A 25,031-nucleotide genomic window follows, 5' to 3' on the forward strand; every position below is an offset into this window, starting at 1 on the left:
CACCCCAGGCAGACTCAGGTCGAAGGACCCCCCTGGCAACACCTGTCACTTCACTCCCACATCTACCGCTCATTCCAAACCTCGTCCCCCACCCGCCCCCCCAACCCACTCCAGCTCTGGATTCCGAGGAAGGGAATGGAGTACGGCGCATGGCTTGTCTGCAAAGTGCGGAGGAGCGTCCCAGCCACCTCATCTGAGGAGAGGCAAAAGTCACAAACCAAAAAGCCCTGGGTGGTCTGCAAGCCACCCACAAGTATGTGCTGTGAGGAGATATGATTTACAAGGTCACAGTAAAAGTAACAGGAGGTCATCCGGGAAAATAAACTATAAACTGGGAAAAGCTGCAAATGATACTGTGTCCATAACTGTGTGCTCTGGAGGGGTCGCTGTCACCGGTGACTGCTCGTCCTTGCAGAGCGAGGGTGAACGCTAGCGTGTGCCCGGGCCCTGCTCTGCCCTCCAGCGGCGACTGTGCTGAGGGAAACATCTGAACGAGGTTTCTGTGTTCTCTGGGTCCAGAGGGACAACTGTGAGGGTGGGCCTGTCGTTCCTGCCCGCCCCCCCCGTGGAAGGGTCCCGGCTTGGTCACCTGCCCCTTGTAGTTGGTGGGAATGCCACCCATGTTATAATGCACAGTGGGAAGGACGGGGATCGGCTCCTTAGTGACATCCACGCCCGCGAAGATCATGGCCGTCTCCGAGATGCCGGGCAGGCGTATGGCCAGCTGCTCCGGGGGCAGGTGATGCAGCTGCAGGTACACGTGGTCCTTCTCCGGGCCGCAGCCTCTGGTGGAGGAGGACATCATGGGGGGGAGAGAACAGTAAATACAGAGGATGTGAGACCGCAAAGTCACTGAAGCACATCAGGTCGCACTTTTCTCAGGCTGTACGGAATGTCCCCTCACTTGTGGTCATCCATTCTTCACGTCTTTTCCGAGCACCTACCCTGGCCTGGGGGGACTCCACGTGCTGGGACACAGCCAGACGTGCTGGGACACAGCCAGAACGTGGACAGACACTCGGCCCTCACCGGCTCACACTCCGGTCTTGGGAAGTCACAGTGTGTTTTCCTTGATAAATGAGTCCTTCTAATGCAAATACTGCAAATATAACGTGTCTAGAGGCCGTAACCCCAGAACTTTGACAAGAAGCACCGCAGTAAGGCAGTGCGGACACTGAAGAGCCGACGCTGCTTCAGGGAACGCCACGGGCTTGTGCTCAGCAGGTCCCCGAGCCGCACCCGCGGTCCACACGCTAACTTCAGACTGCCAGCTTGTCTGTCTCTGTCACAACACTCACTCACACGCATACAGACGATGTTGCACAGACTTGAGATTTAGGTCAGACCAGCCCAACTCCCCAGAAGCTGGTCTCTAGGGCGACATGACAGTGACAGTCAGTCAGAGGGCAGCAGGCGGCTGCACGCAACCTACCCAGTTGGGAGGAGGTGCCGAAACTCATACACAGTCACACCAGCCCATGTTAAGATGCAGACACAAACAGCAGCCACCAAAAGAGAAAGCAGGGGTGTGCGTGTGCGTGTGCGTGTGCGTGCGCTCAGACACCTTTGGAGATAAGCACACAGACCTTCCTTCACGGATTTCCAGGGTCATGGACCGAGATACAACGTCTCTGGACGCCAAATCCTTTGCCACCGGGGCATAGCGCTCCATGAACCTCTCGCCTTGACTGTTAATGAGAATGCCTCCCTCTCCACGGCACCCTTCCGTAATGAGACAACCAGCGCCGTAGATACCTGCAAAGAACCCAATTAATTAGCTCTTTCTAACCGAACAACTGCTAGGTCTAGATTTCAAACTCGGTCGGGGTTAACTCTTTCCCCGGCTAACATAACAGCATCCCCAACAGGATCTAGGATGGAGGTGCAGACCTAACGAAGATTGTCTCCCCAATAGGAAATAAAACAGCAAAATTCAACAATCCTTTATTCCCAAACTCGGTTGGGGGCTAGGTCTAGATTTCAAACGCAATTTTTTTTTTTTTTTTTCAAGATATTTTTGGGGAAAGGAAAAGGGCATGCAAAGGGCATTGTGCCCTCAGGAGAGTAAGACAAAAGAAAGATTAGGAAGAGTAGATAAGATTCTAGTAGATACAGTAGATAAGATGAAGTCCCCATAAGGAAAAGCACAAAGCGGCAGAACTGCTCTGCCAACCCGAGAATTCCCGTGACAACTGTTGAAACTTTCAACACAAGCAAGCGCACGTTAAATTCATGTTTTCTGTTCTTTTTTTTTTTTTAAGATCTTATTTATTTACTTGACAGAGACGTAGTAAGAGAGAGAACACCAACAGAGGGACTGGGAGAGGGAGAAGCAGGCTCCCTGAGCAGGGAGCCCGATGTGAGGCTCGATCCCAGGACCCGGGAGCATGACCCAAGCAGAAGGCAGAGACCGAAAAACTGAGCCACCCAGGTACCCCTGTTTTCAGTTTAGAGCATCTCCTTGTGCCACGGAATTGTGACAAGGTAGGACAAACCAGCTCGGAAAGTTCCTATCTAAACTCACTGGTGACGGGGCGCTTCGTGCTTACAAGTGGAATTCAGAAACTTCAGACATTTTTTGAGTTAAAAACAGTAATTAAAAAAACTACCTAACGCGGCTCAGTTGGCTGACGTCTGAGTCTTGGTAGGGCCCCCGCTCTCGCTCTGTGCGCTCATCGAGGAGAGGGCTTGAGTCTCCCTCCTCCTCAGCCCCTCCCCCCACTCGGGCACTGTCACCCTCAGATAAATAGATAAATCTTAAGCAAAACAAAACAAAACCAAGCCTGGGAGGCTCAGCAAGTTAAGCCTCTACCTTCAGCTCAGGTCAGGATCTCAGGGTTGGGATCGAGCCCGCCTCAGGCGGGGAGCCTGCTTCCCCCCTGCCTGCCTCTCTGCCTGCTTGTGATCTCTCTGTCAAATAAATAAATAAAATCGTTTAAATAAATAAATAAATAAATATTTTTAAAAATTTTAAAAACAAAACTAAACTACCTAAAACATTTTATTTTTCATCCCTGCTGGGGATCGGAAAAAACAGAGCAAAGAGAAAAACACCAGATCAGGTTCTTTAGCAAGGTGGGGAGCTACATGTCATGCCCCCTCAACTGACAGGCTAGAAAAGCAACAAGAAACAAGGTCCAGAATGAGACGCGTCTCTCTCAAGAGGCGGTCACTTCTGGGTAAGGGGCTCTCTCAAACCTGCACCCCCTGCACAGACCTCCCTTCTGAACCCCACATTCACACACTCAACTGTCTGAGGACCCAAGACGGCTCAGTCTGCCAGGACTGGGCAGTCTGTCCCCACCACCTCAGGGGTCCCGTCTGCCACAGCTCATCCCGACTTGACACTCCTACTGTGACAGCTGTTCTCCTACAACCCTGAAATCTGCCCACGCCACAACTCTGGTCACCAGCGTCCCCCCTGGCTATCAGGACACCCACTCAGTCAACACTGCCAAGGTCCTACTGTGTGCCAGGCACCTGCCCCGGCCTTTACGGCTTTAGGACTGAAGCAGGTACCATCAAGGCAAGAGTCAGAGTTAATCAAGCTGTTGCCCTAAACTGCCTTGGGGGAAGCAGGAAAAAACCTCCTTGAGCAAAGGACGAGCTGGGCTCTGGCAACCTGTCCGCGCAGGGCAGTGCAGAGGAGCAGCAAGAGGCGTGGGCGGCTCAGAAGACACGAAGCGCCTGGGCCGCACTGACGTGGCCCCGTCCTACCTGTGGGGTGGAACTGCACGAACTCCAAGTCCTGGCAGGGAAGGCCTGCCCTGGTGACCATGGCTGTGCCGTCACCGGTGCTGGTGTGGGCAGACGTGCAGCTGAAGTAGGTGCGGCCGTAGCCTCTGGGAAACAGACGGGCAGCAGAGAGAGAACCGTGATGCACAGGGAACCTTCGGGTCTGCCCTTCTCCCTTTTGACGGCGCCAGAGTGGCCAGAGCGGCCCAGGAGCAGCTGCAGGTGCTGTGGTCTGTGCCCCGCTGGGCAACCGGGCTGGGAGCCCGAGCGACAGGGAAGACACTCTCATTTGTACCTCAGCGCACTTTGGTGCCGAGCGACTTCCTGATAAGCACGTGCTACGTTAACACTAAAATGTTTAATGTCTATGGATCCACACTTTTAAAGGTTTAGAATAACAAACTGATGGTGTATGAAATGGAATTTAATTATTTTCATCATGTGAACAAACTACCCCAGAAAATCAGTACAAACACAGCACCCACGAAGGCAAAAGTAGTTAGTCCAGAAGATGTCATGTGCCTCCCCGGACCGGTTTCTTCAAGGGTCCTCCCAGGAGTGAATGGAGGATATGTCCCTGCCCACCTGAGGCAGCTGCCGTGACTGTCCCCTTCAAAGATACAGACCGGAGGCTGGCAAAGCTTACTGTGCTGCTGGGTTAGGTCACTACCTGTGATACCGGTGATTAAACCACTATTCCATAGTGCCTCCATCTTTATTTGAAGAAACTGAGACCCAACTTCCCTCCAGAGAAGTTAAATACAAGTCAGACTCCTACCCGGTAGCCACAACAGTGTTCTTGGCTCTTATGCGATGGATGGACCCATCTTCTATGCACAGCGCAATAACACCACGACATTCCCCATTCTCCATCAGGAGATCCAAGGCAAAGTACTCTACAAAATAGCTGGTATCGTATCGCAGAGACTAAAAAACACGAGAGAAAAACAAGGTTCCCACAGTTCCAATCGCATTTACGCCACTGACACTTCAGCAATACTGCTCACGTGAACAGGTCCGAGGCCGATCCGGTGTGTAACGAGTGGACAGCGTGAACTCTAGGAGAGCACCGGGTCGCGTCACATCAACCACAGCACGGATGCTGTTGTGTAACCACCCACAGGTAGCCTGCTCTCAGCTGTATGACCAGCACGTAAGGACACACGTGTCACGCACACCACAGACCACGCAGCTGCTCCGTGAGAGGGCCCTCATGAAACTGTCGGCTCCCCCGTGTGACCCACAATTCCGCCGGACGGGCAGATCTGGTCACACATCTGTCAGTGCGCTCCGCCAGAGAAGCCACTGCTGCCCTAACATTTGTGTCAATACTCTGTCCCCATCTGGAAGCAACACTTCAGAAAACGGATTCTTCTCAGTGTTCTGATACTTCAGAATGCTGATCATCTGGCTATGCCAAAGTAGGCCCTGATTATCCAGTAACTACGGCCCCCAAATCTTCGTCCAGTCTGAGCAGGTAAGTATGCAAACACCCAGTTCAGGAACTCAGAGGTGCTGAGGCAGAAAGTACTCACTCGCTTCCTACAGCTCAAGTGTGGCAGGCCGCAGGCCGCCAGTTCAAACCCAGCAGGTAACGATGATCAGTCCGGTTTTCTGAAGCAGACACCTCCTCATTAACCACCACACAATTACTACACACATGGGCCATGTTCCTCTGATGTTCAGGAAGTGACCCCGGGCCTGACACTCTGACATCCGACCTGTCCCCAGGGTGGCCTGTTTCCAGCTCATCCCCACACGCCCGGCCTAACTAGACTGTATCCTGTCAACCCGCGCACCCAAGGCAGCCTCACCCTCCCATACAACGTGTGCAGCAGGGAGTGGCCCGTGCGGTCAGCCACGCAGCAGCACCGGTGGGCCTGCCCGCCTTTCCCAAACTTGAGGCTCTGTCCGCCAAAAGCGCGCTGATAAATCCTCCCGTCTTCAGTTCTGCTAAACGGCATGCCGTAGTTCTCCAGCTGGAAAACATAAAACAGACACCTCGTACCTTGTAGGAATCAGGACCTTCACGGCTACTTTACACTGAACGATTTCAACATAAACCTGCCAACCCCCAACCAATACATTCTATGAAAGCTTCAACAGTTTGGAAAAGAGAAAAACTTCGTTATAAAATGAACTGAATGGCTGACGACAGGGAAGATTTCCCTCGTTTCATCCACTCGTTACCCTTCTTTGGGCGGACCCCACCGGCCTCAAATTCTCTTCTGTATTAGGAACAGACCCCGTGAGGACACTACCTCTACCACAGAAGCAGGGGCCTGCTCGGTCATGTAGTGGATGGCGTCCTGGTCCCCCAGCCAGTCGGAGCCCTTCACAGTGTCGTAGAAGTGCCACCTCCAGTTGTCCTCCTCCATGTTCCCCAGGGCAGCATTGATCCCTCCCTGCAGACAGAGAGCACCCTTACAAGCTACGAGAAGGAGCGCCGGTGGCATTTTCCAGGCTCGTCCTCTGCCTCCTGCTCCAGATCTGGGTTCAGAGAAAGCCACCCGCTTTGGCTTAACAGCCTGTAAGGGTCCTGACTGCAGTCCGGTCACAGGACCTCCCTCCGCCTCAGTCTCCTCACCTACAAGCTGTCTGGAGGGTCAAGTGAGGCTCCGTGTGCGACTCACCACTTCCCAACCCGGCACACAGAAGGTACTCAACGAATCCATCTGGGGTAATTTTATGACGAAATGTTTGCAGTGGTGTTGATGGGCGCACGGTAAAGGAGTGTTTACCGTCAGGTCCGAGTCCGAGAAAACGGCAGCGCAGGACAAACCTCACGCTTGCACTTTCCCTCTCCAACTGGAAACTGCAGTACCCCTCTCTTTCACAACAAAGGCACAAAGAACCTCCCCCCGTTTCCCAACTGTTCCTCAGTCCAGGCTTCTGAGTCAAGCAAGCCACGCTTGAACCCTTTCCCCACTTGGCGCTACTGGGCCTTGATTTCCCATTACGTTTAGTTCCCAGGAAAACAGTCCCGAGCACAGACCCAGGAACCCTGTAAGACATGCAGCACAAGTTCCTCCATTACTTCCTCCTCCTTCTCCACGCCCTTCAATAACGGTTAGAAATGTGAAGTACCCGAGTAGCAGAACGGAGAAAACCTAGTTCAAAATAACACAGAAGTACTCAGCCCGGTGCACGCACAGAGGCTGTCATTTTACGGCTACTACGAGGAACAATCAGGGCCACAGACAGCTAGTCTTCCTGGAATCCCAGCTGCACAATTTTGTTTTCTTAAAGTAATCCCTGCATCCACCGTAGGGCTCAAAGTCTCAAGTCCAGGACCAGGAGCTGTGCACTCCGGCCAAAGCCACCCAGGCGCCCTGCGGGAGTGCACTCCAGACTCTCCAGGCCACCGACCTCACTCTAACCCCGGTTACACCTACTTTCTCCAGAACCACTATCCAAGGTATCCGCTTCTTACTCTTTTTATTATATTAATATTGCATTATCGGAACCCCCTATTATTTTGCATTATTTATGTTTACGTCCATTTTTTCCTTTTAGGTAATATATTCTCCAAAGCTGTATGTTACTTATTTTTCAGTTCACAAAACATCACTTCAGGACAAAGTTCCTTGGGCAGTTAAGTGCCTGAAGAATGTTGCTGGACACTGGATACAGGCTACAACAGTAATTAGGGCAGCTTTTACTGGCTCCTGGGAAGCCCCTATATACTCTGCTATCTCTATAAGGAAATGTGTTTCAAACACTGGAAAGAACAGTCCAGTACGATTTTGGAACACTCAGCCGGGACACTACCCCGGGTGCCGAGAAGGAACATGAAGCGGCGCAGTCGCTGTGTAACAGTTCACCTCGCTCTTCTCCTGCGCCCTAATCCCGAGCATTTAACGGCCGGTGCTCTTCCGCATCTGTGCCAGCCCCAGAGCTCCTCCCCGTCGTATTTAACGGGGCCTGCACCAAGGCTGCGGCAATAAACCCAAGGCTCAGGGCCAACGGCAGCAGGACTGGAGGCGAGCTCGTTTCAGACGGAGAGAGTGCGTGATGTGAGGAGGGGTCCAGGCGGGCGCTCGAAGGAGACCTGAGTGTAACTGGAGCAGGAGAGAGTGCAAGAGGCCCCAGAAGCAGCTCCGGCCGGAGGTGAAGGCAGTGTGAGCGGTGTGAGCACAGACCCTCGGAGGCGAGTGAGCCAGATGGGTGCAGGGAGCAGGGAGAGACCAGCGGGGCCGGAGCGCGACAGGAAGGACGGCTGTGGCCGGAGACTGTGCTCGGCTGTGGGTGCCCCAACCGTGAATGGAGCCCCCTCCTCTTACCTGGGCTGCCACGGTGTGTGATCTGGTAGGAAAGAGCTTTGTGACGCAGGCCGTGTTAAACCCAGCCTCGGAAAGGCCAAACGCAGCTCGCAAGCCTGCCCCTCCAGCACCAACCACCACTGCATCAAATTCATGGTCCACCACTGGATACTGCGTAGAAATCTGGGAAGGAACAATTCACCTATCAACCAAGGACCATGGGTGTAGCACAAGAGCTTGGAGAAAATAGAACGGGCAATGAGAACAGCTTCGGCGAAGAGGGACCTCTACCCTGTGGGGCGGACAGAGTGTGTGACGGGAGCGGGCCAACACACAGAGTTGTCAAAAGGACAGCACTCATCCTAGCACCTGGGAAACTTAAGAGGGACAGCCTCAGGGCACCTGGTGGCTCAGTGGGTTCAAGCCTCTGCTTTCTGCTCAGGTCATGATCTCAGGGTCCTGGGATCGAGCCTCGAATCGGGCTCTCTGCTCAGCAGGGAGCCTGCTTCCCCCTCTCTGTGCCTGCCTCTCTGCCTACTTGTGATCTCTGTCAAATAAACAAATAAAATTAAAAAAAAAAAAAAAAAAAAAGGGACAGCCTCAGCAAGGAACTGTAGATACAAAGAACACCACAAATCAAAGTATTAGTTCTAAATATGGCTTTTCTTTTCTTTTTTTTTTTTTTAAAATATTTACTTATTTTTTGACAGACAGATCACAAGTAGGCAGAGAGGCAGGCAGAGGGAGGGAAGCAGGCTCCCCACTGAGCAGAGAGCCTGATGCGGGACTCGATCCCAGGACCCCGAGATCATGACCTGAGCCGAAGGCAGAGGCCTAACCCACTGAGCCACCCAGGCGCCCCTAAATATGGCTTTTCTATTCAATTATCTTTTTATGTTTGTAGCAATATATACACACGTATGTTTATGTGACTCTAAGCTCACAGTGCAGTGTAGACCATGATTTCCCACCTGCAATCAGCAAGATTCCCGTGAGGATGTGAATATGGTGTTTCCCTTAGGTAAGCACACTTCCAGTCCATCTGCGCAACCGCCTCAGCACTGAGGACCAGAACCCTGTCTCAGGACCATGCTTGTGCTTGCTTGAGAAGGTGCCCACTAGCAGTCAGTAACTACTGGGAGCTAATGAGAAAAGACCTGTGAACAAAATGTGTCCTCAGCAGAGAACGAACAGGACCAGTAAACACAAAGAGGCTGCATGCAAGTGGCTTCATGGTCCTGTGTCATCTGTCACAGTAAAAAGGGCTTATCTATTATTTGTATTTTATTACTCTGCTGCTGTGACTTAAGTTTTACTCTGGCTTACAGATGCCTATGAACATCTATAGCAGAAAGTGTCGGCGACTGTTCCTACATCTGTACCACAACTAGGTACTATACACTAACAATAATTTGAGCACCACTGCAATGAGAATATTTTCCTTTAAACAGAACTGTGTATTATTCCAATATACTGAAAACTGGTACAGATCGTCACTGTTCCAAACCAAGGATGTCATTTTTAAGGGAACAAAAGTTGTAAACTTACTGAATCGGAAACCTTAGCAGAAGACCTTTTATTCCCGTCAACAGTGAAGTGAAAACCGCGGGTGTCCGTCCGCCATGTCGCCGGCCACTGCTGAGACACAGATGGAGAGCATTCAGGGTCTTGAACAAGAAGGATCAGCCATCAAAATCTCCCCTGAAGTCATTAACCCTTTCAGCACCCAGGTGCTCCCTCTTCACCGAGACAGCTTAGCTGGGGTCCTCTACTTAATTAACACTGATGGGTAGGGAAGGACTAAGGACGCAGGGCAGGCCTACCTAACTGGCACGGACTTGGCATCCCAGGAAAAGCCCTCCTAAACGAAGTGTGTTTCCAAAGAGGACACTCACAGACTCAGAGAGGAAAAGGAACAACTTCACGTTAATTTCTTAATTTAGGGTTCTTCACAGAGAATGGGAAAGGTATCTATTTTTGCTCAAGTGGCAGTTTGCGAACAATGAAGCACTTTTACTAGATGCATCGGTGACTCTCTTCACCCGAGAGCACTGCACAGCTGCAAGGCCACGCAGCTCACCGGAACAGGCGCCGGACAGCTGTGGGAAGCGCCTTTTCTAGAAGACGATGTCCGGTTGTGCGACACCTGGGCACCAGTGGGATCAGCCCTTCACTGTTAACGCCAGGACCCCACGCCTAGAGATGCTCACAGCCTTGCTTCCCCACTCTCCACACCCGTGCTGGGCTCGAGGGACGTCCCCTCCCGTCTGTCCCAACTCCATGGTGGTGTCCCTCTGTCTTCGACACGTGTCTCTGGCCTTTCCCTGGGTAAACCCTACAACTCTCCAAGTTTGGGCTTAAATGCCCCACCCTATAAACACTCACTCAAGAAAAGTGGTATGAATGAAATCAAAGCCCAACACGAGGCCCCGTTCCACATACATGAACCAATTTATGAGTCATGTCTTTCCACTCTGCTGTCTGCATCTTAGAAAACTACGAATAAACTAAAATTTTAGCATCTCATAAAGAACAGTTTTAGGAATTCAGTACATTTAACAGCGACAGAAGGGATGCGAGAGATGTTTTAAGTATTCTGCCATTTGGAAGAGACAGTATTTATTCTGTGGGGTAAAAAAAATAATAAAAATTTTTCCATAGGACAAACACGGGGGAATACATGGAGAACACAGCAGAATGCAAAACGAACCCTAACTGAGCAGTTCTGAACTCAAAGCCTTCCTTCTGAGATGAAGGGACTGAGGCCAAGGCTGGAGGGCTGGGCCACGTGCAAAGTGCAGGTGCCTCCAACCTCTAGGCTTCCTCCAGCTCTGAGCGAAATGACTGACACAAATAGCTGACTTAAGGCTAACACTCCATTACAAAGAATCTGTTGGATTTCTAAATAGATCTGAACTGATAGAAGCAATATTCTTGAATTCCCCAATTTCAACTTTAAATACATTTGCTTTTATTGACATAAGCCAATTTTTTCTTTCAGAAAATTTAAAAACTAAAAAGAATATTCTTGTTTTAGAATAATTTTAAAATTGGTAAAATCACATCTTATAGAAGTCAAAGAATTTTAATACAAATGTTCTTGAAAAATTTTTTGAAGTACAACATAAAGGTAACAGTTCCAGAAAGAACAGTACCTTTTGCAATACCAAACTAAAATTAAAACAGAAACAGTGAGCACCCCCCACCAGCTGAGGGGGAGGTGAGGCCACGAACGCGGCACAGCTGTCCCCCCTCATCTTCTTCAGGAGACCCACCGGCTCTAACCCCAAGTAATGAAGACAACTTGAAACTGTCTGGGAACTGCAACGATCCCAACGATCCGAATGGCCACGGGCACAAGAACAAAGCTGTGAAGGTCCCGGGAGAGACCGATCCTGCTACAGGAATGATCACGAATCTGGCCAGTCTCCAAGTGTGTATGGAGGAGGCAATTATGAAGACCTATGGTTCGCAGCTGTTGTAAGCACAGCGGAAAACGTAGCCGTATGTATCTGGGAAAACCGCCAGAAATTTCTTCCTCTGGGCGTTCTTTATCCGGTAAAAGTATACAAACCTAACAATAATACGGTCATCTATAAAAGAGAATAGCTTTTAGGGGTTAATACTGTAGAAAGAGTATTTTCTTTCCATATTTGAAAAAGGTTGGTGGGTGGGTAGGTAGGTTGGTTTATTTACTTATTTATTTTAGAGAGGGAGAGAGTGTGCACGAGTGCGGAGCCTCATGGGGGGCTTGATCCCAGGACCCTGAGACCAGGACCCAAGCTGAAACCAAGAGTCAGAGGCTTAACTGACTAAGCCACCCAGGCGCCCCTTGAAAAAGGTCTTTTATCCTCTTGGACTATCAAGAAGTCTTCATGTAACTTCCGCACTGTATTCCGGAGTGCCTGATGGATTGAAATCACTGTACGTAAGTCCTGTTGTGAGTTCAAATCTATAAAACCAAACTTGTAAAACATCCCGAGCGTCATTTAGAGTCTTTTATCAACAGATTAAAAATCACTTCATTTCCAGTAAAATGTGGTACGGAATTTAAAGGCAAAATAAATCAATTTTTGTCCTTCCATTCTCTCATTTGTAGTATTATGTTTTTCTTGGTACAATATGAAAAGCGAACACGTTTGTGAGACTTACAGTAGATGAAACTTAAAATACATATACACGTGATGGCACAGTCTGGAGACAAGGACAACATTCACTTCTTCCTTGATGATGTTTCAAGGATTCACTCGGGGAAACACGAGACACACCAATCGCCCAGGCCATGTGCTGGAGGCGGACGGACAAGGGCTGAGGGACACAGCCCTCCTGGGCACATCGCTCGGCGCACTTCTGCACAGCCTGCTAGTCAGGAACAGCACAATCACTGAACCTTTGTGGGGAGCATCAGTCAACTATTACATTGGTCTGTTTCCAGACCTTTACGGCCACCCGTACCATCTTAATTCCGAAAACTGAAGAATATGCGTATGTATCAAATCCCATGACGATACCAGCACGGAAGCATGTGTTATCCTGTAGAGCATCTCTTACATACAGGTTTTCCTAATCGACCCCATTTTGTTCTACCATTAAACTTCCCCGCTTCAGCTGAACTATAAAATAAACAGCAACGGTGAGATTCTCTAAGGATTTCTTCTTTCTAGAATGTTCACGCTGAGTAAGGACAGACACACACACACACGTGGCTAGCTGAAGCACTGGCAGTTATTACAATGAAATCTTTAACAAATTATCATACCATCTCTCTGTGGAAAACAGAGTACTAGCTTTTCATCTGAATCAGATCTGAGGAGCAATTTTACAATTTCGAGAGTGCAATATTAACCCAATGTGTCTTTAAACTCTTTCTGTGCCACTTATTAACATTTTTTGAAGTAAAACTATCAAACAGGACAACGCAGGGACGAGTAAGAAGTGTCCCTCAGGGGTAGAAAAGCAGGAAAGCACAGGTGAATCAATGAGACAGAGAGGGAGGAAAAAAGTGAAGTGTGGAGTCCAGCAAAGTGGGGTGTCGTCATCCAGTAACACACACCTGCAATCACGAACAAGAAACCCATCTCTACAGTCAGAAAAGCAGCCCGTCAAGGGCCTGAAAGTGGTTGCCTGACCACACTGGAAGGACGGAGGATGTGGGAAGCTGGCTTGCGTGAACTGAATCCTCATTTTAGGTACAGTGTGTCTGACGTCTAGGACATAAGTCTATGTCCGAAATGGATAAAAATATACCTGCGTGTTAGCTAGAAAAAATGGAGGTAAACACCAGGGGCCACTAACAGAAATAATTCAGAGCTGCCTCCACCGGGGAACAAGTCTGGGGAAGGCGATGCGTCTTACTCCTTTACCCTTCTGGACTCCTTCTCGACTCCCCCCCACACGCACACAACTAGGCGTAATTCTTTTTATCATAAAAATAAAAGTTTCTAAAACAGGGATGCTTAAAACACAGTTCCCAAGATGAGCACGCACAGGCTGCCGGCTGCAGGCTGAGGCTCGGAAGGGCATCACACGAGGGTTTCACGGGTCATCTCACAGAATCCTCCAAGCCCACAGGAAAGGGAGTCTACCCAGGGTCTGGACTCCGGTCTCCCCGGCGGGCACCGGGTTTTGTACATCCCCCAGATAAGGAGCCTTTGGAAAAATCCCTGCGACTCCAAAATCAGATGCATAACCTGATCACGTATCAACACCACGCCACGATTTCTCAAGCAAACCAGAAAAAACTCACAGAATGCAGAACGGACCGCCACTGCAGTATAATTACCCAGAAGCAAAATGAAAGGTTACGACCAAGGCCTAAATATGTAATTCTAGACACAATTCAAGCGCAGTCAGAACAGTACGTTCGAAGAAAAGAAACGGACTCACTCTGGACCCGCTCTCTGGATTTCCAGAGTCTGAGAAATCTCACCCGAAGCGGTTAACCAGCCTCGGCTGCGCTCCTCCCCTACGCTAGCTGCACCGGTCTGCCCTGGGGCAACCACAAGTCCAAAGGCAAAGGAGGTCTGCAAACGCGGCCCCGGGCAACAGCTCCGTATGCAGCGACGTGGAAACCCAGACTCGAGCTAAATGAGATGAACAAAAATCCCCCGTGGATTCTGTTCCAACTGTCTTCAGCGTGTCCTGTCCGGGCACGGCGGTCAGTCGGCGGTCAGTCGGCGCTCTCTCTTCTGCCCATCCTAACGGCCAGAGCGGACCGGCTGGGCCGGGAAAAGCTCTCCGCACCACGAGGAAGACTTTCGGGGCGCCCGGGAGGCTCAGTGAGTTAAGCCTCTGCCTTTGGCTCGGGTCATGATCCCGGGGTCCCGCATCGAGCCCCGCGTCGCCCTGCCCCCCCCAGCCTCTCTGCCGACTCGTGATCTCTGTCAGATAAATAAATAAGTGAACTTTAAACAATTTAAGAAAGAAAATGAAAAATAAAGACTTTCGACGCCCAAGACCGGCTTCCAGCAGGCCCCGGGGGGCTCCGTCCTGCTGTCGGTCTTGCCCTCAGGGGCACACGTCCCCGCGCAAGGGCTGCGGCGCAGATGCGGGCGCTGGCCGTGAGGGGAAAGCGGCCGCAGCCAACGGCGGCCCGAGAAGGACCGCGCGGAAACGAAGCCGACTCGGGGCCGGAGCCGCCCTGCGGCGCCGCAGCCCAGCGGGAAGGGCGACGAGCCGGGGCGACACCGCGCCCGGCAGGCGCCGCTGCAGGCAGGGAGCCCCGCGGCCTCCACGGCCTCCACGGCCCGCCCGCCGGCGCCCTCCGCGCGATCCCGAGAGCACCACGGGCCGGGACGGGGCGACCCCCGCTCAGGGCGCAGCCGGCACAGCCCCGCGCACCCGCAGCAGCCCGGCCCGCAGCGCCGGCGGCCTCCGCCCCGCACACCCCGAGACCAAGCGCTCCGCGTCCCCTGCGCCGCCGCAGCCCCGCGGGGCGGGCTCTGAGCGCGTGACCCGGGCCCCAGCCCCGGAGCGCGCGGGCCCCAGCGCACCCCGCGGGCCCGAGCGCACCCCGCGGTCCCCAGCGCACCCCGCGCGAAGCCGGCTCCCCGCGCGCTCGCCCCGGCGCGGCCCCGCCACACCCGCGCCGTCCACGCGCTCCCCGAGCCGCCGCCTCCGTCGACAGCCCCGCCGCGGGGGCCACGCGCCGCCCGCCGACCCGCCCCAGGTCCAAGGGCGCTTCCGGAGCCCGAGGCCCGGACACCCGCGGCCGCCGCGCGTCCCAGTGACCTTGACCGAACAGGCCTCCCCGCGCGCGGAAGGCTCGGCGGGCGACGCTAACCCCGGAGCCCCCGGACCTCAGGCGGGGGAAGCGGCCCCGCGGCGGCAGGCGGGGTCGCGACCTTCACGGCGACGCAGCCCCGCGGGCCTCCGAAAACGTCCGGCCGCCCTCGGGGCGGGTCCCACCCCGCCCGCGACCTCCGCGCCGGCCCGCAGACCCGCCTCAGGCCGTGCCGGGGCCCGGGGCACTCGGCGACCGCTTCGGCCCTCGGGCTCCGTCCTGCCCCGGGCACCTCGGCCCCGCGCCCGCCGCCCCGCGGCGCTAACTCACCGCCCTGCACAGTGCCAGGCGCCGGGCGCCCAGCAGCCGAGACACCGCCCGGACCCCCGACATGTCCGTCCTCCAGCGCGCGCTCCCACCAGCCCCCGCGCCGACTGCGCCTGCGCATCTAGCCGCGCCCGGGCGGGGACGAGGGGACACTGCGCCTGCGCACCACGCCGCGACCCCCGGGCCGGAGGGGGGGCGGGGGCATTGCGCCTGCGCACAGGAACCGCGGACGGTGGCGCTGAGCGGGTCCGGCGCTCCCCGCCCGGGGGTAGGTGGCGGGCCGGGCGGTGCTCGGGAGGGGCGGGGGGTGGGTCTGGGGGCCCGGCGTAGGTCGGCGGCCCAGGGGGAAGTCGGGGGCAGTGGGTGTAGTTCGGGGTCGGGAGAGCTCCGGGGTGGGTCGCGGGGCGGAGCAGGTCAGGGCGCCGGGCCGTGTTGAGGGGCTCCGGGGGTGGGCGGGGGCCGCGGGGGCTGGGGGTGGCTCTGGGAGAGGTCGGGCCGGGGGCCGGGGTGGGGGCGCCGGGCGGGGTCTGGGTCAGCTCCCCGGCCCTAGGGTCTCCGCGGACCCGCCGGACCGCGCCCCCGGCCGTGAAGGGTGCGCGCCGCGTGTGTGAGCGTGACGTGACCCCGGCCCGGCCGCCGCCCGGGATCTGCCGTGGGGCCGGGTGGGAGGCGGACTGTCCTCCCGCCCGTGTTTCGCTCTGCGTCGCGAGGACCCTGCACGGCGGGGCCCGTGCGCTCCTGGTTCCCCGACTTCTCCCGGATCCGACGGAAGGAGCGCCGCGGGGGCGCAGGGGCGCCCCGAGCAGCCCCCGCCCCGCCCCGGGCTCCGTCGCGGGACCGGATCGTGACCTGAGCTGAGGGCAGAGCTGCCCGCCGAGCCCTCCAGGCGCCCCCTTTCATTCCCTTTTAGGTTGTGTCCAGGATCTCCGTCTTACTTAGGGTCGGGTTGCTTTTGCGAGACTCCGCGTTCGCTCAGGCCCTGGGCCCCGAAGGCGGACCTTGTGGGCCCGCAGGGAACGAGGCCGAGCCTGCGTGGACCGGGTGGGGAGTTGTGCGCTGTGTCCTGTCCGGTATCGGGTTCCCGGTGCAGAGTTGCCGTATTTGGCATTTCTTTGCTGCCAGGTAGAGTTTTATCTTGTCAGGTGTTAAGTCTTTGTTGAAAACCCTCTTAGGGGCGTCTGGTGGCTCAGTGGGTTACAGCCTCTGCCTTGGGCTCAGGTCATGATCCGGGGGTCCTGGGAGCGGGGAGCCTGCTTCCTCCTCTCTCTCTCTGCCTGCTTGTGATCTCTGTCAAATAAATAAATACATAAATAAAAAATCTTAGAGGAAAAAAAGAAAACTCTCTTAAAATTTTTCAGGATGGAATTGGGTTCCTTTTTTGTTACATAAGCCTCCATCGTTTCTTTCCTAATCTGTGTGTTGCTCGTCGCCGTCACGTAGGAGTGAGTTGAACATCTCCTCGCTCTGTTTTGCGGAAGTGTCCGACCTAGTGTGGGTTCTTAGTAAGTCGGTAAGTCCGTGTTAGCATGAGACCCCAACCCGGTTACTGAGAGGCAGCAGAGCTTCAAGCAGAAACATCGGTCCTTACGGTGAAAATGCCCCCCGAGCCAGGAGGCATGAGAGCCTTCCCAGCACTGTCCCCACCCCGGCCACACACCTCTCCGTGGCCTCGTGGCCGTCACTTCCTAAAGCGGCCACTGTCTGCTTTCACACCTTCCTGCTGACGTGTCCTGGGTCCAGCCGCGCTGCGAAGCTCTGTGTCACGGAGAGCTTCCCTCACGGGCCTCGTGGTTCACTTGAGACCTCTCTCTCCCGCCACTGTACCCCGGTACTGTCCGAGGCCTTGTGTTTTCCTCTTTCATCCTGGAAGGCTCAGTGCTACGCAGCTCGGGGGTGGACCTGAGCCAAGTACATGGTAACAGTTGTGACAGATGTGTCCTACCGTGTTATGTGGTTAATGGTCTTATTATTTACTTCAAGGTACATCTCCATGAATAACTTAAATGACCCCCCAAATTGGAATATCCGACCTAATTCCAGGGCTGACGGGGGCGATGGAAGCAGATGGAATTATGCCCTGTTGGTTCCAATGCTGGGATTGGCTGCTTTTCGTAAGTCATGGTTTTCCTCACATTTGCATTTGGAGGGGGGGCTGGAACTGTGGATCCCAAAGACCTTGGGCTTTGGACCCTGACAGATGCAAGTGTACGTCCTAGTGTCATCCCGTGTGGTGAGTCTGAAGCAAATTACTTAATCCCCTGAGCCTCAGTGTCCCTGTCCACTGAAGCACTGTGAGCGCTAAACAAAACCAGGGGCTTGCTGGGGTGGGCTTTCGTGACTGGCCCCGGCTCCATTCCAGACTTCCCACTCTGGAGGGGGCTCAGTTCCGTCGTCCTCATCGGGACCGACAGGGAAGAATAAAATAGGAGTCAACAAACCAGTTTGGTCCTTTGTTTCACGTGTAGGGAGTCCGTCGTAAAACCTCTGCTCAGCCTGGCCAGCTTCTCTCCGGTCCGCAGACCACTGTGGGGGCGTCACCAGTTTCGGGTCAGTTACAGTTATTCCAGCCCTGAGCTTTCATTGTCCACTTCCTGATAGTTTTCTGACGTCCAGGAATTGGTTTTATGTTTTGTCTTATCCCACAGTTTTGGGTGCCCCAAAGAGTGTGAGAAACTGAGTAAGTGAATGGAAGAAAAGCCCAGCTGCCCTCAGTTTGCAGCGATACTTTTATGGAGACTTTTTTCTTGTGCTTGGATTTCTCAGGTCAGCAGACTGCCCGTAGAGGCGGTGAAGGCTGGGGAGGAGAGCGTTTATCGGCTGTTGGTTTATCCGCGTTTACTTGTGGCTGGGCCGGGAGGCTGGCTTACACCCATGTTTGGCACTATAATTTCCGTTTGTTTATTTACTTATTTACTGGAGGGGTGACATGTGGGGAGGGGCAGAGGGAGAGAGAGAATCTCAAGCAGACTGGCCAGTGAGTGCGGAGCCTGAGGCAGGGCTCGATCTCACAACTTCGGGATCATGACCCGAGCCAAAGCCAAGAGCCGTCCAGGTGCCACTTGGCAATGTACTCTCTAAACTGTGTAGTAAAACGTTTTTGGAGAATCCTTACAAGAATGCAAGGATTCAAGTTTCTGTGATCATGCTAGCTAAGCAAGACAACCAAGAAGACGATACACAATATTCACTGATTCTCCTCCGGGACAGAAAGCCACATTTTAGAAGTCCAAGAAGGCAAGAACTTCAAAAGTCAAGGTTGTGACGAAAGGCTATAAAAGATAGAGTCTGTTAACAAATGGAACGCGGGAGTCACCCCAGGGCCTATCCCAGCCTCACGACTAATTAGTCATTGTTAGTCCTGTTAAGCCTCCCAGTTCCCCACCCTGGCCACAGGCCTCGGGGCAGCCTAGAGTAGGGCTGCTGAGCTCCTAGGTGGCTCGACCCGTGCGGCTGGGTTTGCATCTGCCCCGTCTCTGACTTAGGAGCAGGCACCGTGCACATCACGGAATCGTAAAAAGCCCCCGCTCTTCTCAGCCTCCATGGGAGTCGGCGTTTAGCTTCGTAACAACGTGCCAAAACGCTTTCCCGAGTGCTGGGACCCTTTTGCAGCCTGGTCCGCTCCGTGCGAGCTCGCTGTAGTCTCGGAATTAGGCTCATTCTGGTTTCTGTTCCATTTCCCTGAGCGCCGCTGACGCTGACCGTCTTCCGTTCCCGTTTGCTGTTGGTATCGCCTCCTCCGCGGCGTGTCTGTTCCTGTCTTCCGGCCATTGCCTAACTGCTTTGTGGTTTTGGGTTGAGTTTTGAGAGAATTTTATTAGATTCTAGTATTTTTTTGGCTATCTAGTTTGCCAGTATCTTTTTCCACTCTGTAGATTGTTTTTTGTTTGTTTTGTTTTGTTTTGTTTTATTCTCTAAATGGAGGCTTTCACAGAGCAAAGGTTTTAATTTTGGTGAAGTCCAGTCTTGGTTTTTTCTTTCATGGGTCATGCTTTTCCTCCTGAGAGCGTTTGGCCTTGCCCTAGACCCTGAGCGTTCTGTCCCACATTGTTTCTTGAAAGTTGAGTTTTATGTTTTACACGTAAGTCCATGATCCATTTTGAGGTTTTTGGTTTTCGGCTTTTTTTTTTTTTTTTTTTTCTCAGTGTGACATGGGACTTGGGTTTTCTTTCTTCCTTTCCGGGCTGTTTGCCTTCTGTTTCCTCTTCCGTTACTTGCACCGGCTCCCGCCTCCAGGCCTCCACTGAGCAGTTCCCGTCGGATGGAGGAACATTCCGTCTTCACCATTCAGGGTGGTGGTAGCTGTGGGTTTCATAGCTGTTCTTTGAAGGCACGGAAGCTCCCCTCCGTGTAATTATATTTTTTTGAGTTTTTTCCCCTGCGGGTGCTGAATTTTATCACACATTTTTCTGTATCCGTTGACGGGATTGTGTCATTTTTCTTCTTCAGACTATACATATGTCGATTGATTTTTGACTGTTGAACCAGTCTTACGTTTTTGGAATAATCTCCACTTTGTGGGGGTGGGGAGCTTAGGTCGTGCATGATCTCATGGGTTGTGGGATCCTGCCCCATCTTTGGCTTTGCGCTCAGCAAGGAGTCTCCTGGGAGAGTCTCACCCTCTGCCCCTCACCCTCTGCCCCTCCCCCGCTCCCAGGCGCTTGGTCCCGCTCCTTTCTCTCTAATATAAATAAGTAAATCTTTAAAACGAATCTCCAGGAGCGCCTGGGTGGCTCAGTGGGTTAAAACCTCTGCCTTAGGCTCAGGTCTTGATCTCAGGGTCCTGGGATCGAGGCCCGCATCGGGCTCCCTGCTCAGCGGGGAGCCTGCTTCCTCCTCTCTCTGCCCGTCTCTGCCTACTTGTGATCTCTGTCTCTCTCTCTCTCTGTCAAATGAATAAATTTTTAAAAAACTTAATAAAAAAATAAAAATAAAATCTAATCTCCATGGCATATAATCCTTGTTACGTGTTGTGGAACTACTGAGCCCGTCGCCCGCCCAGGGGTTAGGTCTGCTCACGTGGGGTTGTTACTCCAGCCCTTCCGCAGGGTTCGCTCATCTCCACGCTAACCTTGGCATCACCTTTTCTACGTCAGTTACTGTATTTTTCAGTTCAAACCTGCATTTGCTTGTTTTTGTATCTCCTCCTTCTGTGCTCAGGCTTTGTGTTATCACGTCTGCTTTTCACTCTTTGTCGGGCGCCTGGGTGGCTCAGTTGGTTGGGCGACTGCCCTTGGCTCCGGTCATGATCCTGGAGTCCTGAGTCTGCTCAGCGGGGAGTCTGCTGCTCCCTCTGACCCTCCCCACCTCACTCTCTCTCTCTCTCCTTCTCTCTCTCAAATAATAAAATCTTTAAAAAAAAAAAAACTCTTTGTCAGGTAACACTAACATCTCTGTTCCCTCAGTATTGGCATCTACTGATTATCTTTTTAACTTCTGTTTGTGATCTTTCTATGACGAGTGATCTTCAACTGAAATCTCTGTGTTTGGGGCATTATGTTATGAGACTGACCTTTATTGGGACATTCTGCAACTAGCTTCGTGGCTGGGACTCTGGCAGGGAAGGGTGGTGTTGAGGCCTCACTCCCAGGTGGGGATGGAAGCCCAGGCCCCCCAGTCAGCCTCTGGTCCTCAGACACCAAGAGGAAGGGTCCCCTCATCACCTCTGGGCAGGAGTGGGGGTGCAGCTCCCCCAGGTTTCCACTGATGCTCCCTAGCTAGGAGAGGTAGGAGGGTCTGGTTTCTGCTCCTCACTAGGCCACCTCTGACACCACTCTCAGGGGAACAGGAGGGGCGCCCATCGGCCTTTGCCCCCTGGCTGGGAATGGGGCCACGGTGACTGTGCTGTTTGGCCTGAACGGTGTAGTTACTGTTGAAGTTCCCTGTCTTGCTAGGCCGCCCTAGTAGCCCCTTGGCCAGAGAGAGCAGACCTGTGCTGGGGCCTTTTGAAAGAAGGTCTTCCCCATTGGCATTTCAGCTCCACGTGGGGAAAGTATGAGGCAACCTGAACCTCAGGTGGTCGCCCACCGTAGTGTTCCTCAGGCCTCCAGCTCCCTTGCCGGCCAGCCCGAGGCTTTCCCCCTTTACGAGCCCCCTTGTGTTTGTCCTACTTACGATGTAGGGTTTGCGGGGCGGGAAGAATGGGAAAGAGTACTTCTGTTCCATTCCCCGAAAGCAGGAGCCCCCTCTCTTCTCTGCCTTTGGAAACTGGGGCTGTGCACAGTTGTGTCTGCCCAGAGTCCTAAGGCAGTGTTCTCCAGGATCAGACCCAGACTTCAGGTTTTTCCCTTCTGCTTCCACACTTTCCTCTGCATCCCTCCGTGGTAATCTCCCCTGTGTGTGTCCCACCTCTTCCTGGAGGCCTTCCTGATTCGGTGGACTTCCCGTAAACACAGCCTGGGCTGTGTGGTCTGGCGTGCAGCTCTGTGTGTCCTGTATCGGTTGCCACGTGTTCCGTGTGTCGGCGTGGCACCTCCTTTAGATCATCCCTGGGTTAAAGTGGGAGTGGCCTCCTCTGCCCCTGCTGCCCCCTGCCCCCAACCTCTGATTGTCCACTTCCTCCCAGAGCCGATGAGGACTTCTCTGTTCCGCACCTGCTCACTTCCAGGATGTGCCCCCGCTCCTCGCTGGAAGCCCTGCGCCGAGTCCAGGAAGCAGTCTACTCAGGACACATGATGCCCACTCCTGTCCCTGTTCCTTCTGCCAGGAGGGACCTTTCCTACCAGCTGCTGCTTGTTTTGCCAGACTGGTTCCCATTTCCCTCTTTCGTGAACCCCGCCCGACCGCACCCCAGACCGAATTTGTTCTTCTCCCCTCCGCTTCTCACAGACCTCTCAGTGCTTAGCAAGTGCTAGTGCGATGGCTGCCCGCGTGGCCCGTTCCCCTGTCTGTGCGCTTCGGTGAGGGGAGGAGTTGGAGACGCTTTCGAGTCACCGTTACCCGTAGGACTAGACGCAGTTTTCCGTTGCCGAAGGGGTGCGTTTGTCTTAGCTTACGGAGTTGGGGCGGTCCCGGCACGCAAGTGGGAAGGACCTTCAGGCACACGCAGATACGCCTCGGAGGGTGACTCCCGGGGGACTCGGGCTGGGGAGCCCGGATGGCTAGGACTCCACCCCGAGCGTTGGGGAGGGAAAAGGAGCCTCCCCAGCACTGGACTTCTCCGTGTAGCAGAGGACAGAGGCCCAGCTGCTCCTCAGTCCGTCCCACGTTTCTGAGACTCGGGTGTCCCTGGTTTGGGGAACGGGAGCCTGACCGTGTCTGGAGCTCGAACATCTCCTCCCCGGATTTTATGTGCCCTTGTCAGACTGGAAGCGGGAGGAGCCGGCAGGTCGACATGCGCTTTGCAATCACTCAGTTCTGTAATCACCAGCCGACTGCCAGAAGCACGACAGGTGGCCCTTTAGACCTTGGCCCAAGGACGTGGGCACTGTGGCCAGAGCAGGTGAGTTTGAGAGCAGAAGAAAGCGGTGCTGGATTATTTCAGCCGTAGAAGATGAGTCTGGAAGGGGAAATGCCAGCAGCCCTGCTGTCCTCTGGGAGCACTTATCTGGTTTTCAGCTAAGAAATTTGTTTAATACAGGGTTTCCTACAAAATGTTATCCGTACCTTTCAGGGCTTAAGATTTTATTGAAATGCTGTTCTTAGCTGCTTTATATTTTTTCAGAATCAGGATTACAAAACCTCACCTCTGACTTTTCCATTAAGTGTGTTTTCTTCCCCAATTTATTCCTGTCAGGTTGGATTTGGTCCAGGGAGTCCCAGAAAGAAATAGAAAAAGAGAGAGAAGCGTACCGTCAGAGAACAGCCGCTTTCCAGCGGGATCTCGAAGCCAAGTACCACGCCGTGATCTCAGAAAACCGGCGCGCCGTGGCTCACTTGTCTTTGGAACTCGAGAAGGAACAAAACAGAACGACTAGTTACCGAGAAGCCCTTATCTCTCAGGGGCGCAAGTTGGTAGAAGAAAGGAAGCTTCTGGAACAGGAGCGGGCTCAGGTCATGCAAGAAAAGAGACAGTTGCAGCCTCTGAGAAGTGCGTATCTGAGCTTCCTGGAGAAGGAGGGCGACTGGCAGAGGAGAGCCAGGCTTGTGCTGAAGGAGTTCGAGGACGCTCTCACGGAAAGACAGAACATCTACTGCAGCCTGGTCCTCCCCCGCGGCAGGCGGCTGGAAATCGAGAAGAACTTACTGGTCCGAGCGTCCACGGACCCGGTCGCCGCGGAGCTGCAGGTGGCGGCCGGCCTGACCGACATATTCCAGCACGACACCCACTGCGGCGCCGTCTGGAACACCAGCCGGCGTCGGAACGGCAGACTCATGTGGCTGTATCTCAGGTACTGGGAGCTGAGTGCCGAGCTGAGGAAGCGTCAGCGGGTTGAGGCCGCCATCCTGGGGGACTGGCCGGAGCCCCGTGCGCCGTCGGCGACGCCCTGAGGCCCCCGGAGCCGCCGCGCTGCCTCCTCCTGGCACGGGCGCCTGCGGCCGCCTTGGCACAGGAACGGCGTCCTCTCCTGCCCTGTCTGCGTGGGGTGCCGGGTCTCCTCCTTGGCCCTCTTCAGCCACTGAGGATGCAGGTTCCCGGAGGACTTTTTTGAAGCTGTGCCGTTGTATGAGGCTGAACAGTATCGCACACCCTCCTGCCTTTGCTGTAGGTACAACTGTTGGAGAAAGTCAGATACAGTATCGACCCTCCCTGTAAGCAGTTACCAGTCTGTTTTTGTCACTCCCTAAATAAATTCTGTTTTCTCCTCCAGTGACTTCTCTCTCTCCTAGAATTATAAATAGACGTCAGGTAGTGGCTGCAACTGCCTAAGGACGACAGAAAATAGAAACGTTATCAAGGTTTCCTGTGGGCGTGAGCATCTCTCCCACCCGCGGCAGAGAAAGTGCTGCTTGTAGCCTGTCGGCACCTGGGACGTGTTTGGGACTTGGCTTGTGTCTGTATTTAGTCAACATATACTATTTATCAGCAATGATCTGTAATAAAAAAATTCCTGAATTTAAAAGCAATAGTGCCACCTCTGTGTGCAATTTACTTTACTCTTTATAAAATGTTTTTACTTAGATTATCTCCATTTTAGCCCAAACTGATCAAAGGTAGGCACTTGCCCATTTTTCACAAAGCCGAGGTGAATCAGCCTCTCACATACCACCCCTGCAGGCCCCGTGGGGAGAATGTGCAGCAAAATCAGAGAACGGGACACCTGGGTGGCTCTGACTTTGGTTCAGTTCATGATCTCAGGGTCCTGGGATAGAGCCCCCTGGGGAGCTCTGCTCTTGGCAGAAAGTCTTGTTCCTCTGCCCCTGTTATGCTCGCTCGCTCCCAAATAAATCAGTAAAATCTTCAAAGAGAAAATCAGCGGAGGGAAAGGCATGCGGGGCCGAGAGAGGACCCTGTGCAGCTTCCAGAATCCTCTCGCAGGGGTCGTGGGACTGGAGTGCTCCCTCCCACCGACGTGCCCACCTGCTGCCCCAGTCCCTGCAGCGTCCCC

General features: G+C 53.7%; 2 protein-coding genes across 5 annotated transcripts in view; one reads left to right on the forward strand and one right to left on the reverse strand.

The window, feature by feature from the left end:
- The window catches only part of SDHA (succinate dehydrogenase complex flavoprotein subunit A), a 28,272-nt gene extending 12,599 nt beyond the window's left edge, over positions 1-15,673 (reverse strand). The window contains exons 1-9 of one of the 2 annotated variants that reach the window (XM_032337885.1): positions 15,550-15,673; positions 9,546-9,632; positions 8,019-8,180; positions 5,997-6,140; positions 5,550-5,714; positions 4,514-4,662; positions 3,718-3,842; positions 1,587-1,755; positions 590-785 (exon numbers count right to left, since the gene is read on the reverse strand). In XM_032337885.1, the coding sequence (XP_032193776.1) occupies positions 590-785; positions 1,587-1,755; positions 3,718-3,842; positions 4,514-4,662; positions 5,550-5,714; positions 5,997-6,140; positions 8,019-8,180; positions 9,546-9,632; positions 15,550-15,612 (1,260 nt within the window). In that variant the 5' untranslated portion in view covers positions 15,613-15,673. Of the gene's footprint in view, positions 1-589; positions 786-1,586; positions 1,756-3,717; positions 3,843-4,513; positions 4,663-5,549; positions 5,715-5,996; positions 6,141-8,018; positions 8,181-9,545; positions 9,636-15,549 lie in introns of both variants that reach the window. The other variant, XM_032337884.1, reaches the window with a different exon arrangement.
- Positions 15,674-15,712: 39 nt separating this feature from the next.
- CCDC127 (coiled-coil domain containing 127) lies at positions 15,713-24,549 on the forward strand. 3 transcript variants are annotated; one of them, XM_032337887.1, is made up of 3 exons: positions 15,713-15,814; positions 17,528-17,657; positions 23,279-24,549. In XM_032337887.1, the coding sequence occupies exons 2-3, from the start codon at positions 17,537-17,539 to the stop codon at positions 23,971-23,973; spliced, it is 816 nt and encodes a 271-aa protein (XP_032193778.1). In that variant the 5' UTR covers positions 15,713-15,814; positions 17,528-17,536; the 3' UTR covers positions 23,974-24,549. The 3 variants fall into 3 exon arrangements, with proteins under 3 accessions (XP_032193778.1, XP_032193779.1, XP_032193780.1); XM_032337888.1 differs by lacking the exon at positions 15,713-15,814 and adding an exon at positions 15,849-15,938 and having other exon boundaries at positions 17,527-17,657; XM_032337889.1 differs by lacking the exon at positions 15,713-15,814 and adding an exon at positions 17,063-17,374 and having other exon boundaries at positions 17,527-17,657.
- The last annotated feature ends 482 nt before the right edge of the window (positions 24,550-25,031 follow it).

Source organism: Mustela erminea, chromosome 3, assembly GCF_009829155.1.
Source record: "Mustela erminea isolate mMusErm1 chromosome 3, mMusErm1.Pri, whole genome shotgun sequence".
Classification (NCBI taxonomy): Eukaryota; Metazoa; Chordata; class Mammalia; order Carnivora; family Mustelidae; genus Mustela; species Mustela erminea.

Coding starts and splice junctions, on each gene's coding strand:
- CCDC127 (XM_032337887.1), top strand. CDS start 17,537: ATGAATAACTTAAATGACCCCCCAAATTGGAATATCCGACCTAATTCC. Junction 17,658..23,278: donor GCTGGGATTGGCTGCTTTTC/GTAAGTCATGGT, acceptor TATTCCTGTCAG/GTTGGATTTGGTCCAGGGAG.